Genomic DNA, 19,326 nt, shown 5'->3' on the forward strand with positions numbered 1-19,326 from the left:
TGCAGCAGACAGTGTAATACAACTTAAACCTGGCTCTGGCTTCAAGTCAAGACGCTGGAGGCTGAGGTTTACTCAGGAGATGCCAACTAACTCTGAGCTGCATCAGCTGCTGTGGGTCCCTGCTGCTCAGATGCAGTGGGTGAAGTGAGGGATCTTCACTTTGTGGCTGGCTGGTTGTCATCTGTACTAAAGAGATACTCATTTACTGACGGAGGTGTTGCTGGATCCACTGTGTATTCTGTTTCCTCACCCAAGCCACTGCCTCTTGCCTCTGTGGTCAAATTTGAGAGAGTTTTCTGGGCCTGAACAGGAAATTCAGATGCTTCACTTACAGAGGCTTCAGCTGATCCCACTGAGAGGCATTTGGGAAGACTGTGAGGTGTGCTGCTAACAGACAACAGACATTTTGTGGAACTTTCCTCCTGGGCAGCTGGGTCACGATTTCCTTTGTAAACCTCAGAAAGCATGTTGAACTCCTGTAAGGAGCTTGTAGGAATTTCTGGTGTTGTTCCAACACCCTCATATTGCAGGACCTCAAACACTGTCTCCACAAGGTCTGTGGTGATGCACTCCAACTTTGATGATGACATCAAGGTCCTAAGTTGCCCATACAGAGTAGGTTTCCCTGTTCTCATATTCAAGGCATTGAGAGAGTTAAAGCCAGACTGAACTTTACTAGCAGTAGTGATGACCTGAATGCTACTTTGAATCACTGAAGTTTCCATACTTGCTATGATGTTGCAAACAGCATCAATAGCCAGATGCTTGGCCCTAGGTGAAACCATTAGCTCTTGAGAAACTCCTTTTATTTTATCTATCACTCCTGTTTTGACTTCTTCTAGAATGGTCACCATCTGTTTTTTGACAACATCCTCCATTGGGCCCAGTGAGACCTTGACTGCAGTATCTGACAGGGAAACATCACTGGCTGTATCAGTCAGAGATTCAGATGTCTGTGTCCACTGATGACACGACTGCTCATCACAACTGACTGTGAGCTGGCTGAGTTTGGCTTCTACAGACTTCAGCATCTCCACAGTCATATCTCTCTCTAACTGCTCAGAATCCTGAGGGCTCGCCATCCTGTGATTGATGCTCTTCCTCAGACATTCTCCGATCTGGTCTTTGAAGTGATCAGTGCCAATGTGATCCAAAACTCCATTCACAACAGTGTCAACCACACTGGAGAAAGCAGTGCTTTCAGCTGTATTATCAACTGTCAGCAGAGGAGAATCTCTCCCCGAGTCTAAAGTAGAGAACAGTGTAATATGTTTTTCATCATCAACTGAACTTCCACCTGAATCAGTTTGTGGCATTAGTTGGAGAGAGACCTCACTGAATGTCCTTTCAGTGGTCTCATTTTCCGTAATCTGCCCCTTGTTTTCACTCGGTAGTGGTGTAACCAATCCACAGCTCCTGGATACAGTTTGTTTCTCTAAGGAATTAGGTACTTCCACTGTTTTGGTAGATCTTATTTGATCATCTTGATATTCCTCTGATGTATCAGGTGGCATCACATCCAAATTAAAAAATGAATTGGACGTACACTTGTCAACCTTGCTTGTCATTACATCAAATAGACAAAGTGAAGTGGATCTGGACTTGTCAGCCTTAGTCAACGAATCAGCCTCCATAGTGTCAAACAGACAAAGTGAAGGAGATTTTAAGGCCTTGGTCATTAAATTGTCTTCAGTGACATCCAGCACACATGGTAAAGTGAATGTAGACACTGTTGGGGAAATGGATGTAGATTTCTCTTCAAACAGAAATGGTGAAGTGGATGTAAACATCTCATCCAACACTGTGGGTGAAATGGATGTAGACTTCTCATCCAACGTTGATGGTGAAATGGATGTAGACTTCTCATCTAATAGACATGGTGAAATGGATGTAGATCTCTCATCCAACACTGATGGTGAAATGGATGTAGACTTCTCATCCAGCACTGATGGTGAAATGGATGTAGACTTCTCATCCAACACTGTGGGTGAAATGGATGTAGATCTCTCATCCAGCACTGATGGTGAAGTGGATGGAGATTTCTCATCCAGCACTGTTGGGAAAATGGATGTAGACTTCTCATCCAACACTGATGGTGAAGTGGATCTATACTTCTCATCCAACACTGTGGGTGAAATGGACGTAGATTTCTCATCCAACACTGATGGTGAAATGGACGTAGACTTCTCATCCAGCACTGATGGTGAAATGGATGTAGACTTCTCATTCAACACTGTGGGTGAAATGGATGTAGATTTCTCATTCAACACTGATGGTGAAATGGACGTAGACTTCTCCTTGGCATCAAACAGACATGGTGAAGTGGATGTAAACTTCTCATCCAACACTGATGGTGAAATGGATGTAGACTTCTCCTTGGCATCAAACATACATGGTGAAGTGGATGTAAACTTCTCATCCAACACTGATGGTGAAAGAGATGTAGACTTCTCATCCAACACTGTTGGGGAAATGGATGTAGACTTCTCATCCAACACTGATGGTGAAAGGGATGTAGATTTTTCATCCAACACTGTGGGTGAAGTGGATGTAGAATTTTCATCCAACACTGTGGGTGAAATGGATGTAGATTTCTCATTCAACACTGTGGGTGAAGTGGATGTAGAGTTTTCATCCAACACTGTGGGTGAAGTGGATGTAAACTTCTCATCCAACACTGATGGTGAAATGGATGTAGACTTCTCCTTGGCATAAAACATACATGGTGAAATGGATGAAGACTTCTCACCCAACACTGTTGGGGAAATGGATGTAGACTTCTCATCCAACACTGTTGGGGAAATGGATGTAGACTTCTCATCTAACACTGATGGTGAAATGGATGTAGATTTTTCATTCAACACTGTGGGTGAAGTGGATGTAGAGTTTTCATCCAACACTGTGGGTGAAATGGATGTAGACTTCTCATTCAACACTGTGGGTGAAATGGATGTAGACTTCTCATTCAACACTGTGGGTGAAATGGATGTAGACCTCTCATTCAACACTGTGGGTGAAATGGATGTAGATCTCTCCTCCAGCACTGATGGTGAAATGGATGTAGACTTCTCATCCAGCACTGATGGTGAAATGGATGTAGACTTCTCATTCAACACTGTGGGTGAAATGGATGTAGATTTCTCATTCAACACTGATGGTGAAATGGATGTAGACTTCTCATTCAACACTGTGGGTGAAATGGATGTAGACCTCTCATTCAACACTGTGGGTGAAATGGATGTAGATCTCTCCTCCAGCACTGATGGTGAAATGGATGTAGACTTCTCATCCAGCACTGATGGTGAAATGGATGTAGACTTCTCATTCAACACTGTGGGTGAAATGGATGTAGATTTCTCATTCAACACTGTGGGTGAAGTGGATGTAGAGTTTTCATCCAACACTGTGGGTGAAATGGATGTAGACCTTTCATTCAACACTGTGGGTGAAATGGATGTAGACTTCTCATCCAACACTGTGGGTGAAATGGATGTAGACCTCTCATCCAACACTGTGGGTGAAATGGATGTAGATCTCTCATCCAACACTGCGGGTGAAATGGATGTAGATTTCTCATCAAACAGACGTGGTGAAATTGATGTAGACTTCTCCTTGGCATCAAACAGACATGGTGATGTGGATGTAGATTTCTCATCCAACGCTGATGGTGAAATGGATGTAGATTTCTCATCAAACAGACATGGTGAAATTGATGTAGACTTCTCCTTGGCATCAAACAGACATGGTGATGTGGATGTAGATTTCTCATCCAACACTGATGGTGAAATGGATGTAGATTTCTCATCAAACAGACATGGTGAAATTGATGTAGACTTCTCCTTGGCATCAAACAGACGTGGTGAAGTGGATGTAAATTTCTCATCCAACACTGATGGTGAAATGGATGTAGATTTCTCATCCGAAAGAGATGGTAAAATGGAAGTAGATCTCTCATCCAACACTATGGGTGAAATGGATGTAGATTTCTCATTCAACACTGTGGGTGAAATACATGTAGACCTCTCATTCAACACTGTGGGTGAAATGGATGTAGATTTCTCATTCAACACTGTGGGTGAAATGGATGTAGATTTCTCATGAAACAGACGTGGTGAAATTGATGTAGACTTCTCCTTGGCATAAAACAGACATGGTGAAGTGGATGTAGATTTCTCACCCAACACTGATGGTGAAATGGATGTAGATTTCTCATCCGAAAGAGATGGTAAAATGGATGTAGATCTCTCATCCAACACTGTGGGTGAAATGGATGTAGATTTCTCATCCAACACTGTGGGTGAAATGGATGTAGACTTGTCATCAAACAGACGTGGTGAAATTGATGTAGACTTCTCCTTGGCATCAAACAGACATGGTGAAGTGGATGTAGATTTCTCATCCAACACTGATGGTGAAATGGATGTAGATTTCTCATCCGAAAGAGATGGTAAAATGGATGTAGATCTCTCATCCAACACTGTGGGTGAAATGGATGTAGATTTCTCATCCAACGCGGATGGTGAAATGGATGTAGACTTCTCATCCAATAGATAGGGTGAAATGGATGTAGACTTGTCATCCAACACTGCGGGTGAAATGGATGTAGATTTCTCATCAAACAGACGTGGTGAAATTGATGTGGACTTCTCCTTGGCATCAAACAGACATGGTGAAGTGGATGTAGATTTCAGATCCAACACTGATGGTGAAATGGATGTAGATTTCTCATCAAACAGAGATGGTGAAATGGATGTAGATCTCTCATCCAACACTGTGGGTGAAATAGATGTAAACATTTCATCCAACACTGATGGTGAAATGGATGTAAATTTCTCATCCAACATTGATGGTGAAATGGATGTAGACTTTTCATCGAATAGACATGGTGAAATGGATGTAAACTTCTCATCCAACACTGTGGGTGAAATGGATGTAGACTTCTCATCCAACACTGTTGGTGAAATGGATGTAGATTTTTCTTCTAATGCTGTGGGTGAAATGGATGTAGACTTTTCATCCAACACTGTGGGTGAAATGGATGTAGATTTCTCATCCAACGCTGATGGTGAAATGGATGTAGACTTGTCATCCAACACTGTGGGCGAAATGGATGTAGACTTCTCATCCAACACTGTGGGTGAAATGGATGTAGACTTCTCATTAAACACTGTGGGTGAAATGGATGTAGACTTCTCATCCAACAATGTGGGTGAAATGGATGTAGACTTCTCATTCAACACTGTGGGTGAAATGGATGTAGACTTCACATCCTTGCCATCAAAGAGACATGGTGAAATGGATGTAGATTTCTCATCCAACACTGTGGGTGAAATGGATATAGACTTCTCCTCCTTGACATCCCACAGACATGGTGAAGTGGCTGTAGACCTTTTGGCCATAGTCAACAAATTGGCCCCCACAGCATCAAACAAACAAGGAGAAGTAAACTTGTCATCTGTGGCGTCAAAGACATGAGGTGAAGTGCATGTAGACTTTATAGTCTTACTCATCAAATTGTCTTTGATGGCAGCAAACAGATGTGGAGAAGTGGATGTAGACTTTACAACCCTGGTCGCCAAACTGTGCTTCATGACATCAAACACATCACACATATGAGCGCTTTGATTGATTAAAGGTGACACCCCTTGTCTGTACATGGATTCCTCTGGTTCACTCATGATTAGGTGATTTTCTGAAACACCTGAAGCCTCAAGTGAGTCCACTGCATCACTAGTCAAGAGTTTAAACAGTGATAATTCAGATGGTTGTGGGGAAAATATATTCAGATTCAGGTCTGGTGGTAGGGCAAGTGTATCTGGGATTGATGCTTGTGGAGAGAACTGGTCATCAGCTCCATCTGGACTTAAAATATCCCTCATGTCTTTGGTTACCTCTTGTTTGTATGAGAAGTCGTCATATGCTGTGTTGATGAGTTCAGGTGCAATATCATCCAATCTCGAGTAAGGCTCTTGGATCAGTGTGTGTGCTATCTCATTTGTTTCATACATTTCAATGCCACTGTCACATGTTGGGTGTTCAGGATCCAATTGACTGAGGCACTCCTTCATTAACATGGACACTTCTTTGCCTCTTCTGTAACTGCTCCTGGCCATATCCAGCCCTGTTTGGCTCCCCCTCTGGAGAGGCAGCTTTGACCAGCAGGCTTGTTCTGTCTGTTCAAACACTTGCTCCTTTTCTATTTCATTGTCTACAGTTTTTGTGATTCTCTGCAAAAAAGATAAGACACAGTATCATGTATGTACTTTTACAAAAAATAAAAATAAAATTAAAATAAAAAAAAACTCCTAACTGTAGGTTTTACAATACAGCTAGTCAATACAGTTTTACTTTCTATGTCAATTTCATGTGCTAATAACCACAGAATTGGTTTTGCTACAGAAACTTAAACTTTTACTTTGTACTTCTCATATGACACACATTTTATATAAAGCAATTTTACCTGTGTTTTGATATCCTCCACCGCAGTTCTTTTGTCACTGCTGCTCCTCTTTGGAAAGTGTGGCAGAGGTTTCAGTCTTCTTGGAGGCAAACGCCTTGTCGGGGATGGATCTGGCACAAATACCACATGTACCAGGCTGACTTAATATCTGACACCGTTCATTCAAGAGCAGATGTGCAGTAACCTGATTCAGACTGAAAACAATGTGAAGTAACCTCACCTTGCAGTGTGACATGGCTTCCATAGGACAGTGGAGCCACTTGATCACAGGAATGAGCTTTGATTGAAACAAAAGCCAGAAAGAACTGATGACTGACTTGTGACCTTTCAAAACATAACACTGATAAGAGAATACAAACAGTTCAACATAATTCAATCTAAACGCAGGTTAAGTCTCTTACACGGATCCGTGGATCTCTCATACTGCAGGTTTTTCGGTGTCTTGTCGGCCTTCCACTGGATGGCAAGTTTTTGCTCCATCATGGCCTTTTTCTGTTCAAGAATGCAAAGCAGAGATTCAACCAAAGTTGCTCTTTTAACAGAAGCTTGATAGATAGATAGATAGATGGATAAATAGACAGACAGATATAAACTACACTGCAAAAAGTCAAAATCTTACCAAGATTATTTGTCTTATTTCAAGTAAAAATTTCTTATTTCTAGTCAAAATATCTCATTACACTTTAAATAAGACATGATCAGCTCAGAAATTACTAGTCAATTTTCACTTGTTTCAACTTGTTTCAAGTAGATTTTCACTTGAAACAAGTGAAAATTGTCTAAAGACAAGTTATTTCTGAGCTGATCATGTCTTATTTTAAGTGTAATGAGATATTTTGACAAGACATAAGACATTTTTACTTGAAATAAGGCAAATAATCTTGGTAAGATTTTGACTTTTTGCAGTGTACTGTGTGCTGTCAAGCTTGGTAAGTGAAGAAGATGAATTTCACCTTGTTATCACGCTTTTGCTTGGCTTCCTTCAGGTATCTGGCCTTGTTGACATCTGCCTTCATTTCCTTTTCAATGATCATCAGCTGGGATCGTGCCTTTGACATCCAGCTGTTTTTATACTATGGACAAATCAGAACATGGTGCCTTTCATAATGTATGTATGTATGTATGTCACTGATTCTTGGGAATTTGGATAAAACAGGTTTTAATTTTGAGAAAAAAAAGTGAGTTAAATTACAAAATCTGAAGGTATATCATTATAGGCCAAGGTCTTGGCTGTTCAGCAATGTACCGGTGCAACCTCCTCATTTTGCATTTTTTTCATAAAATAGGTGTTTTTCCAGTTATTAGGCTACTTTGTTTTTGTCAACACCGTCACTGTAATGCTTTTTTTAATTTGAAAAACATATTTTTGTATTAAAAGAGACTAATACTTTAATAATTCAACAGCACCAAAGATACATATTGTAAGCATATTCATTTAAAACAAATATAACTGCCTCTGACGGTGGTGACACTAATCTGACGGTGGTGACAGTTGCCTCATTAAAACATACATTTCCAAAATTTATACCACTCAAGTCAATGGCTTCTTGCTTAACAACCTTATTTAACTATTTGGTACAAAAAATAACAATCCTGAGCGCTGTTATAAGCATTTTTCAGACTTCAGTCATCACCGTCAGACAGAAAACCTGACGGTGGTGACGTTTGACGGTGGTGACAAAAACCTACTCTTTCACATAATAAGGATAATAATACATCAGACCTCTTCTTAAAAAGTATACATTTATTCCATAATCTAATCTAATATTTTTTATACAAAAGTGACGGTGTTGACATGTTATGGTTGTGACAGTAGCAGTGTCCATTTTTCTTAGTGGGACATGATTTATCCAAATTCCCAAGAATCAGTGATGTATGAGAGCAACATTATGACTTATTTTAATCAGAATAGTTGTGTGTACTACACAGTGTCTGGACCGCCTCCTACCAGTTGCTTATACAGAATGGTCTCTCTCTTTGTGCAGCATCCAGCCTCCAGTGCCTTTTTTATTCGGATGCCCCTAGGATTTCCAACATTAATGTTTTTATTAAGATTTGCAAAGACTTTAAATGCATTTAAGACCTTAAACAAGGATCATTATATAACTTTTTAATGAAAAGAAACACCTTTGGATATTACTACTACTACAGCAGTTTTTTTTTTGTTTTGTTTTGTTTTGTTTTGTTTTTTGGTTACCAGGGGGCGTTGCTCAGCTGCAGAAGGCTTTGGTTTTGAGTATCCATCCTCAGTAAATACTCCCTCATCTCACCAAGTGTGACATACGGTGGAATATAGCCATTCTCTTGCAGTTTCAAAAGCATCTGCATCTTTTCCCTCTAAAAATGAAATAATGAACAGCTTGATTGTACGTGCGTACGGATACATGGCGTATTAATCATTTGCTGCTGGTAATAAAAGGGGTTAATATACCATCTTTTTTGAGTAGGTCTTGTCAAGATCCCCTTTAACAGTCTCCAAATATTGGCTGTATTCCCTGTATTCTGTTAAAGACCACACAACCTTTGGGGGAAATGCAGGCAGGCATATTTTCACATTAATATTTGTTTTTTTCTACTATCAGACTTTATACTTTCCACGTAGTATGGGCACTCATAGTCACCCACTCTGTCATCTTCAGTGATGAAGTTCTCCCTAATCAGCCTTTCATGCATCCTCCTCTGATGGTAGTACCTATTGAGGCAGGGATCATGCAGGCTGTTGTAGCTCCGGATCATAGTGCGGCAATTTGGGTCGCTGAGGCTGAAATCGGCTGAGGCCACGTACAGCTGGGACAATGCAGATTGGTTACTGACAGTTAGAGCTCAGTGGGTGGCACTGTGCATATCTCCACCACAGAGTGAACACATTATGTCCCCAGTGTCGATTTTTAAGGAGGTAAGAAAAACAGCTTTATTTTCACATCGTCTATCATGAATTTTCAGTTTATCCAGCTCGTTTTGAAAGGATTTTTAAAAGGTCAAGGGGTTTTACAGCTTTCTCAACCCCATACAGAAACATCTAATCCTTCAATTAGAGTTAATGCGCAAAATTCACTAAAGCTGGCGTTGTAAAGTTCTCAGACAACAACGGTAACATGCTGTACTACACAGTCTGAAGCAAACACAGTGTCTTGCCTAATTTTTTAATTGCAGTAGTGATGACAGAATTCAAATTGGGGTTTTCGTCCTAGTTTCGGTGCAGGCTGTGGCTCTAAAATATGTTAGGTTGCACTGATGAGGATTAATCGATTAATTGAATTTGTTCCAATCAGAGTGTAGAGAAAAAAGATTTAAAATGAGTAAATCCTGATTCTGGTGCACAATTAAAAACTAAACCTGGTTTAGTAAATCCAAATTTTGTGATTTGAACCAAAATTAAATCCAGTTATCAAAGGTGTTCGTGCTTGCTCACTTGCCTGCTAGCTAGCTAAAAAGTAGAACAAATTGAATTTTCCACTCATGTTTTTGCTGCTCACTGTCATGTCCTGTGACTACACTGTGTGTATCCCTTTATCCATCTAACATTACTGACTACCTTTTGGCCCAGTCGCGGCCTGGTCAGCACGTCAGGGCCGCCCGGGTTCATGTCAGGGAGCCTGGGCCATGCTGTTGGTGTGTTTTCCTCAGGTGGTGGTCTGGGCCCAGGCTGCCCATGTGGAGCATCAAACCACTCAGGCTGTACACACTGGGAGGCCCTCCTCCTCTTCTTCTTCCTCTTTGCCTTCTGCAAGAACACAACAGCAAACTGACCCCAAACCGCTATGCTAACCCCGTGTAGCCACTGGCGGGTTTTAGGACAACCTTGAGTTTGAGCTTCCTAAAAGCAACCAAAACTATCGTGATTTACAGAGCTGTGTGTGAGACAGCGACATGAAGAGGAAAGCAGCACCTTTTTCCGTGTAGACACACCCTCGTCCATCGCTCAGGACTGCAAAATGATGCGCGGCGAGTCAGGTTTGGGAGCTGGTTGCTAGGCAACAGCAACCCGGAGCAGCCGGCCGTCTGTCTTCTCCCTTCATGAGAGACAAAGGAGAACTACTGAGCATTACTACACATATAACAATGATGATACCACTACTAATAGAAATAATAATTTCATAACTACGAAAATGTTAAATCGGTAGTTGGAAAGTTGTCTCTAATCGTATCATTTAATTGTAGAACTGTGTTTTGTTCATTAGCCCGTCTTTTTCTTTCAACATCCTTCTGTTTTTCTCTGTAATGTGTTGTACATCTTTTATTTTCCTCTTTTTACCATCTTTTGATTTTACCTTTTTTTTTTTTTTTTAATCTTTTTTGTATCACTTTTGTTTGGCCTCTCTGTGCAGCTTTCTGTTGTTATTTTGCTTTCTGATTATTCTGCTTTGCTGTCTGTCAAAGCACATTGTAAACTCTGTTTTTAAAGATGCTATATAAATAAATCTTATTATGAAATTATTTAAAAAAAAAAAGATATGTGATATGATATGTTTTTACTACTCATATGCGTTTATGAATTGTGTGTAACTCATTGGAAACAATATTGCAGTAGGCGGTAAATGGCAATGATGGTGTTAATATTAAGATAATATTAACAGCACGTTTGAAATTGTCCCACGATTATGAGTCATAATCCATGTTTTGCAGTGGATTACGGCAGTTTGCCCGTCAGACCAGTGGGCGGCGCTGTGGGGAGGAGAGCTACAGCGCGAGCTTACAGAAGTAGAGGAGCTCCATCTTGATTGGAGGAAGTAATTCCAACAACAAAGAAAGATGGCTGAAGTAATAGAGCTCCAGAAGCTGAAGGTTGGTAATAATATACGTGTTTATTTAAATACTGGTATTGGGTCAGGTTAAAGGTGAAGAATGTGTTGTATTTTTTGCCACTCGCTGTATGAGACTGGTAGAAGTGGGCAGTGCAGCCGGCGAGCGATGGATTTACGAGGCTAACTTGTCAGACCGGCGTGTGTTCACGTTGTTCATTTAGCTAGCGCTGCTGAGCTAGCTAAAGACTGGTGGCCGAGTTGAACTGTGGACGGAGAGTTACTGAGAAACTGTGAAGGAGTTACGTTTGTGGTCTTAGCAGACACAGTGATACATTTAATAAACATGGTCTGTTTTGCTCCTTTGGTTACACACGGATAAAGCATTCCGCAAAATCTCGCCCGGTGAGTTGGTCCAGCAGCTCCTTTAGACTGCGTTATCTGTCTCCTAGAATGCTTAGCTGCATTATAAGATAACATAGTGCATAGTGTCAGTGACAGCGGGGGTGGGAACTCACTAGAAGATGGTTAAATGCTTGTAGTTGTTTTAAATGTGTTGTGCCCCCGTCCTGCTCAGGAGCCTAACCACCTCTCTCCTGTTGTAGCTCGCTGAGTTGAGGCAGGAATGCGAGGCCAGAGGTCTGGAGACCAAAGGAAACAAGGGCGAGCTCATCGCCCGGCTGCAGGCTTACCTGGATGAGCATGGTGAGGCTGAATTCCTCCACAAAGCAGCTAAAATGACCCCTTCCCCCCAATTATATCTGCATCACCATGCACCAGAAATCCAGGTGTATATGCACCAGGGCTGGGACCATATGCATATCACCTGATTTGATACTATCATGATACATAGGTGCGGATTCCACATGTATTGTGAGTCCACAAGTGTTGCCTAGACTGTTTAGGCCCCAGTCTGCACAAATACACCATTTTACAATAAGTCAAAATAATACATTTGTACTGCATGCAAAAAATTGCATTATTTGTGCTCCAAACTGCATGGGATTATCATAAGATGTGCATGTCTGCCAAGAGCAGACCTGTGGGTGCCCAGAGAACCCATTTATTAGGATATCTTGAGGTCAGAAGTCAAGTAACCCCTTTGAAAATGACAAATGAAAGTTTTGTCTCACCAAAAGTTAGCCAAACTTTGGAGCAATATTTAAAAAATAAATAAGTAAATAAACTAAATCGATGATAGCCAGTTTAGTTAGAAGTATGTTTGTCAAAAACATAGTGAATTTGTTTAATGTCAGTTTTAAATGATATAGATGCTGCAAGCGGTTGTGACTGCACAGCTCTGCATTTCAAAGAAAGGAAAATCTAATACTGGATGGAGATACTTTTTAAAATAAGAAGTCCAGATTGGAGAAGCATCTTAACCGTGGCTGTAAGGTGGGGCCGGTGTGTCCTGGTCTTTCCCAGGCTTATTGCACTCCATCCTGATGAAAGCCATAATTGTTCTGTCCTTGTCTTTCTCACTTTCTCTTTCATGATCAAAATGACAGAGGAAGATCCGGATGTGAACATAGATGATGTTTTGGCAGAGGATGCAGAGGTAACATGAATTAAGATTAATCTGAACAAGTCTAAAACTGATGAGATGAAGTTTTCACTGCATGTGTGCCCTCAGTTTTGCAGAATACTGGTTAATATTTCAGTTTTTGACTGTAGGAAGTTGAGGGGGCCCCCATGAAGACCATCAAGGATCCTCCATCTGCTGAGTGTGAGCCGTGAGTTTCTGATCATTTCCTCTACCCAAATGTCTCATTTCTTTTTTTTTTTTTTTTTTTTTTTTATAAAATAAAAAATTACCTTTTTTAAACAAAGCTTGTATTAGTTACCTCGCTAAAAAGTCTCGTTTTTGTCTGTGGTGTTTTGTGTCCCAGAGCTGCTGCAAAGAAAGTGGTGAAGATATCCCCTCCATCATCTGCCAGCGAAGTATGTCTAATTTATTTGCTTGCAGTAGCAGTAACCTTTAATTACCAAGTAGAAGTGAAAACCAGTGTAATGTTATAGGAAGTGTGCGCTCTTCTCCCCACAAAGACATTTAAAACTAATGAGTGAAACTACTCTGGTAAGATCAGCCTCATGTCTAAGCATGTGGAGGGATGTAAACCCCTCATAAATTAGGCGAGACAAGTTTCAGGAATGTTCATTGATCTCCACAAACATATGACACCCAAGAGCACATACTTGAAATATAAGAAATCTACCTTTGAATGGTTTATCAGTGGAACCATGGAACTCTACGCCTATGTTTCTGCACCTACTGATTTATAAACTTCTGTCATCAGAAACTACAGAAGAGAGCTGAGCGTTTCAATTTGCCTGCATCAGCTGAAAGCAAGAAGGCCATGCGCGCTGCAAGGTCAGATTCTCACCAATACGTGGAAGCACAGTCCCTGTCTCAGTGTTTAGTGCTCAAATCTGAATGTGCATATCTGTGTTGAAACAAATATGCTTTCCCCCTCTCCAGGTTTGGCTTACCCACTGCTTCAAGTCCCTCTCCAGGTGAATCAATTGTGTCTTTACCTAACTTATTTCAATCTATGCCCTTTATTTCTTAGCCATTTTATTTGCACCCAATATTTCAAGATATTTAGATAGTTAAGTGTGTTTAGATAGTAAGTGTGGATTGAGTGTGATGTTGAACTGACATGTTGATCGTAATGATTTTTCTTTTCCCTATGCCTGTTGCTCACCCATCTTTACCTCCCTCACAGGCCTTGTTGCAAACAGCAAAGCTTCAGTAAGTGTTACATCATTTCTATCTCTGTTATTTAGCTGCTTCTTTTTCTTATTCCACTCATTTTGTAAATAGTCAGTGTACTGAGGTGTTGTCTCTCTGTGTCAAAACAAACGAAGGTGGATATCGACCAGTTGAAGAAGCGAGCTGAAAGATTCGGCATGAACGTTTCATCCATTTCGCTAAAGGTGAGAAAAATAAGTCACTCAAATGTGATTGATCCCTCAAGATATTGTTCTTATTATTGTTATTATTCTTGTACATGCTTAAAATATCTTGGGTGGACATTTGGACATGGACGTTTGTTTTTTTTTTTTTTTTTGGCTACTGAATTCACTTCATTAGGACTGCTGTGTTTTCCAGGTCGAAGAGGATGAAAAGCTGAAGAAAAGGAAGGAGAGGTTTGGAATCCTAACAAGTTCCGCTTCAGCCGGTTCAGGCGATATCGAGGTAGGTTTTTTTTGTTTTTTTTTCCCAGATTGTGATATTTTTCAATGTTGTTCTGCAGTCTGATTAATTCAGAATATTAGTTGGGTATATTTTATTAACAGACAAGTGGTTCTTAAACCTGTTGTCACGTTCCACCTGTCCTGCAAGTTTTTGTTGCTGCACCACTCCTGCACTTCTGATCTGGTTAAGAGCTTCTGATTGGTTGAAGCAAATGTGCCTGAACAGGGTGTGTATTAGAGTGTGTGCAAGAGCAGAGCTGGAACAAAAACCTGCTGGATGGGTGGCCGTTGATTGGGTTGAGAACCACCAGAGACAATGCATGGGTTTAGTGAATATATAGCACAAGACTGACACAATGTATTATCTATGTTTAACAATGTGCATGGTCATTTACAAGTAAAATAAATAAATGTATTTTCTCTTTTTATATTTTTGTCTACAGGCAAAGAAAATGAAGCGAGCTGAACGATTTGGAAAAGTGTAAATAATTAATGTTGGTTTTAATGCTAAGGTTTTTTTTTTTTTTCTAAAACATTTTCATTACTGTACACTGCTTCATTTCTCTGTCCATTTTGTAACATTTTGTGATTTAAAATAAATCGTTTTCAATTTTTTGATATCTGCTTGCCTGGCTTGGTGTTTTAATAACGACTGATCTGTATACTATTATAATGTACCCACTTGGAGCAAATCACTGCACGTGAACAGAATCAGAGATGACAAGATTGATCCATTTTATTTGTAACCTGAGAGAGTAACAAGTCTACTGATAAGTCCCTTATATATCGAAGGTTATATGCTTTCTCTTCATGTTTTCAAGTTGCTCAAACTATTGGTCAAACATGTAAAATAGAAAAGGGTCATTCGATAGTGACTAAAGGGTAGCACAAAAAGGATTTGGGTTTGGCTTGAGAGCAGGAACTCGCTACATGTGCAACTTGAGATTTTATAAAGGCTGTTGGAACATCATGAGGGCAGTACTGCCTGACAAAACATGACACCACCTGCTACAAAGGTCAGATTCATAATTGGTGTTGGTGCATAATTTGCATTCCTGGTGAAGAGGGTCTGAGTCTAATGTGGATTTCTGGTGTGTTTTTTCCTTAATTAAATTCAACTCAAATTCATGATGTATACATGTTATATATATTTTTCATGAGAGAAGTTGTTGCAAATATACAAATAAACAACATGTAGGGAAAAGGAAGTAAGAAAGAAACAAAAAATAATAAAATTTAAAAAAAAAAAGTCTTCAGGGTTTGCTAAGCAATTGGGGTCAACTTTAAATGTCTAAGTAATTACTAGTTTTTGGCCACTGATTTCTGAGTTTTAAATTTTCAGTAGTGGTCAAATATGTTTTACAACTGGAATCATTAAAATGTAAAAGAATGGTAATTTTTAAGCCATATCACTTCATGGATACAATATTTATCCAAAATAATACTGAAATTAGATTCATCTGCTGAAAAATTGGGCTTGTTAACATGTCACATGTCAGTGTGATGTGATTAGTATGGAATCCCTGGTGGTCGGGTGCCCCCTGCTGGTCACCATGGGAACGACAGCAACTTTTTCCTCTCGGATGACGCAAGTTCCTGTGACGCACAGAAATTTTAAACTATCGTCCTTCTCAGTAATGGCGGCTTCGTTTCCTTCTCTCCCTGCAAGCAACAATAACAAATGGTATTTCACACGACAGCAGATCGAGAACAGCCCATCTCGGCGCGCTGGACTTGATCCTGACAAGGAATTGTCTTACCGACAACAGGCAGCGAACCTGCTGCAGGACATGGGACAGCGACTCAATGTGTATCTTTTGTCGAGGGACGACTTGCGTCTCACCTAGCTAACACTAGCCTGCTAGCCCAGTGAAGTTCAGCCTGTCGTGAAGCCGGTTCAGCGGCATGCATAGCTGACTGTCTGGCAGTGCGGTTTCGTTTGATTGCAGTTAAATCGAGGGGATAATGCCTCCCTGTTGAAGCACAGGTTAGGTGACTTGGCTGCCTACATGACGGCTCTCTTCCGCGGTGCTTCACGTTAGCCTGCTAGCGGTGAGCGGCCCGGTTACGGCAGACAGGAGGCACGAAGGCCTCTGTGCTAGGCGGGCCTTCAGGACGTTAGCATTAGCTTTCGGTTTCACTGGAGAACAAAAGCTAGACATGGGATCAAATTCTTATGTTTACAGACACAATATGCTGTCAGTCTTTTGGCGAATGTGTGCCACATGATTTGCTCTCGGACGTCTAACTTAACATGTAATGTGATTTTAATGGCCGTTGCTTCCGGCTAACCTCCACTTTGGTAACTTAGCGATACACTACAACTTTGGTGCTGTGCCTCTGCTGTGGTAGCTACAGCCGCTGATTGCTGTGCTATTCAAGACTGCAATTTATCTTTGTATTTTTGGACGATATAACTTAATGTTTTAGCTAATTACAGTTGTGCCGCTTTAACTATTTTATACAACATCTGCCCACCACACTACATTACTTACAGTCACTGTAGATGTTTTGAATTGCCCTCTCTATGTTTTGTGTGTTGTTGTCCTTAACCATTGTTTACTAGATCCCAGCTTACTATAAATACTGCCATTGTCTACATGCACCGATTCTACATGGTCCAGTCATTCACCAGATTTCACAGAAATGTAAGTACTGTTTATTATATGCGCCTTTTGCCTGTTGTTTATACTTGGTACAACTAAACAACCGACTGTGTTTGTGTGCATGGTTACAGTAAGCCTGGGCTGGGCAAAATTTGTATTCACACGTGTTATGTGGTTAGATTTTGCCAGGAATTTGGATATTGTGATGTAGCATGTGCAAGTGTTGTGCTTTCCTGGTTTGAAAGGCTGCATTACAGTGGAGGGATGCAATGTGTCAAACTTAATAGACTGTTTTAGCTGTTCAGCGATTATTTGCCTCAATCTGCCCTGATTGTGTAAATATGTCACGGAAGCACCAACAGCTTTCCCTACAGTATGGTCAGAATATCACCATCAGGGTATTGGGTCAGAGATGTGATATTCGATTGTGACCATATCGCCCAGCTGTAGTTTACAGCTAAGCTACTTAGTAAGTATTCATATTAGTATTCATAATGTTGATCTGCTTTTTTTCCCTCAACCATTCCCAGGTTATTGCTCCTGCCACACTCTTCCTGGCTGCAAAGGTTGAGGAGCAGCCCCGAAAGCTGGAGCATGTTATCAAGGTGACCCATGCATGCTTGAATCCTCAGGACCCTTCTCCAGATGTACGCAGTGATGTAAGTATTCATCCCTCCCGTGTGTAGTCAGTGTCCATAGCATTTTCATCCTTTACCTACACAGGAATGTTTTATCTGATATGACAGTCTGGCAGTAAATCTTCCTTTGCAGCAGCACTTCCAATTTGGGCTCCCAAAAGTGTCGGTTTCATTTTAAGCTACTGACTTTGCTGTAACTCAAATGAGCGACTCTCTTCACCATTTTCTTCTCCAAGAATGAATGATTTGCTATAGCACTATCCACTTTTGCTGCTTCTATCTGTATCTTGATATAAAGCTCTCAGCTATTTGGATTTTCCTGTTTTTCACTCTTGTCTTTAATGCTGGGTATAAACCAGTGTTGTATGTTGTATTGAGATGTCTTACTGTGAGCTAGGGGAGAGAGAGAATGAGCCTAGCTCAGGCTGTCGCTACCTCAGGCTGTTTGAAGGTGCAGAGTGATACAGGGGGTGAGAGAGAGAAAAAGAGCGAACAAGAGAGAAAATGCCTCCCAGTGAGTAACCTGCCTGTCCTCTCAACCTCAGGCTTACCTGCAACAAGCCCAAGACCTGGTCATTCTTGAGAGCATAATACTCCAGACCCTGGGTAAGTTGGGATGGAAGAACTGGCTCCCTTGATTCCCTCCAAAACAGTGATGTGATTAAGAAGACAGCATTAAACCCTTTTACTCTTGTCCACAGAAAGTCATTTGCAGTCACCAGCACTGGATAATCACACTCATGTTTTCATATGAGCAGTACATATCCACTCTGTTATATATTACTTTTCGTTTCCCCTGTTTTGTCTCTTTCATGTTCTCAACTTTATAGTGCTGCCATTTCTTTTCACATTTCCCTCTTTATTTTCCAGACATTTTTAAGCTGTTTGTTTGAGAAACTATTTTTCACGCAGTGTGTGATTATTTATTGCATTATTGTGAATTTTGTTTGTTGTTACATTTAATGTAATGTGTTTCTAATCATTCCCTATGCTTTGAGGCTGGGAATTAGACATTTGTAAAAAAAATTAACATTTGGGCTTAATAAAATTGTGCTTTCAGTTTTGAACAGGATTGACTGTCAACAATGGAAGGGTCAACAAAAGGCTCAAAAGTTTGAATGACAAACCGCTTGATGCTATTCACATTTCACATTCTTATCCAGGATGTTATTGGGAGACCTCATGCAAAGTGATATTCTATATCATTTTATTTTTGTCACACACAGGTTGGTTCAATTTGTGCACAAAAGTAACTTTCTGGTTTTCAGGGTCATTTGTTCATGTTGACTGCAGTCACCTGTGGTGGAAATCAAATTCTATGAAATAAGTGTAGAGTGGGTTAGCTCATTTAGTGCGCGTTGTTGATTTTTAAAACCATTTCTTTTTTGTGTCCGCTTTAATTGCAGCTTTTGAAATCACCATTGACCACCCACACACTCATGTTGTCAAGTGCACTCAGCTTGTTAGAGGTAAGCATCAGCATGCACCATTGACTTTAAGTCCTGCTTGTGAAACCCTTACCCATTTGAATATTTTAGCATGACTGTAGGTTTGCATATTAACGTTCTAGATTTTGAACAAATATCTTTGTTCGATTTCTGTTCCAGCAAGTAAGGATCTTGCCCAAACATCCTACTTTATGGCCACCAACAGGTAGAGTCTCTGTTCTGTGTAAAAACAAG

General features: G+C 40.5%; 2 protein-coding genes across 5 annotated transcripts; both read left to right on the forward strand.

Annotated features, from left to right (window-relative positions):
* The first annotated feature begins 11,143 nt into the window (after positions 1-11,143).
* sarnp (SAP domain containing ribonucleoprotein) lies at positions 11,144-15,020 on the forward strand. 4 transcript variants are annotated; one of them, XM_030056834.1, is made up of 12 exons: positions 11,180-11,245; positions 11,587-11,607; positions 11,808-11,907; positions 12,711-12,760; positions 12,877-12,935; positions 13,092-13,143; positions 13,500-13,573; positions 13,682-13,716; positions 13,929-13,954; positions 14,068-14,139; positions 14,315-14,401; positions 14,844-15,020. In XM_030056834.1, the coding sequence occupies exons 1-12, from the start codon at positions 11,213-11,215 to the stop codon at positions 14,883-14,885; spliced, it is 651 nt and encodes a 216-aa protein (XP_029912694.1). In that variant the 5' UTR covers positions 11,180-11,212; the 3' UTR covers positions 14,886-15,020. The 4 variants fall into 4 exon arrangements, with proteins under 4 accessions (XP_029912696.1, XP_029912697.1, XP_029912694.1 ...); XM_030056835.1 differs by having other exon boundaries at positions 11,181-11,245; positions 14,071-14,139; XM_030056836.1 differs by lacking the exon at positions 11,587-11,607 and having other exon boundaries at positions 11,144-11,245.
* Positions 15,021-16,017: 997 nt separating this feature from the next.
* LOC115361817 (cyclin-T1-like) lies at positions 16,018-19,301 on the forward strand. The gene is made up of 6 exons (XM_030055470.1): positions 16,018-16,210; positions 16,967-17,048; positions 17,537-17,665; positions 18,190-18,250; positions 19,051-19,113; positions 19,252-19,301. The coding sequence occupies exons 1-6, from the start codon at positions 16,038-16,040 to the stop codon at positions 19,299-19,301; spliced, it is 558 nt and encodes a 185-aa protein (XP_029911330.1). The 5' UTR covers positions 16,018-16,037.
* Positions 19,302-19,326: the final 25 nt, after the last annotated feature.

This window comes from Myripristis murdjan, chromosome 7, assembly GCF_902150065.1.
Source record: "Myripristis murdjan chromosome 7, fMyrMur1.1, whole genome shotgun sequence".
NCBI lineage: Eukaryota > Metazoa > Chordata > Actinopteri > Holocentriformes > Holocentridae > Myripristis > Myripristis murdjan.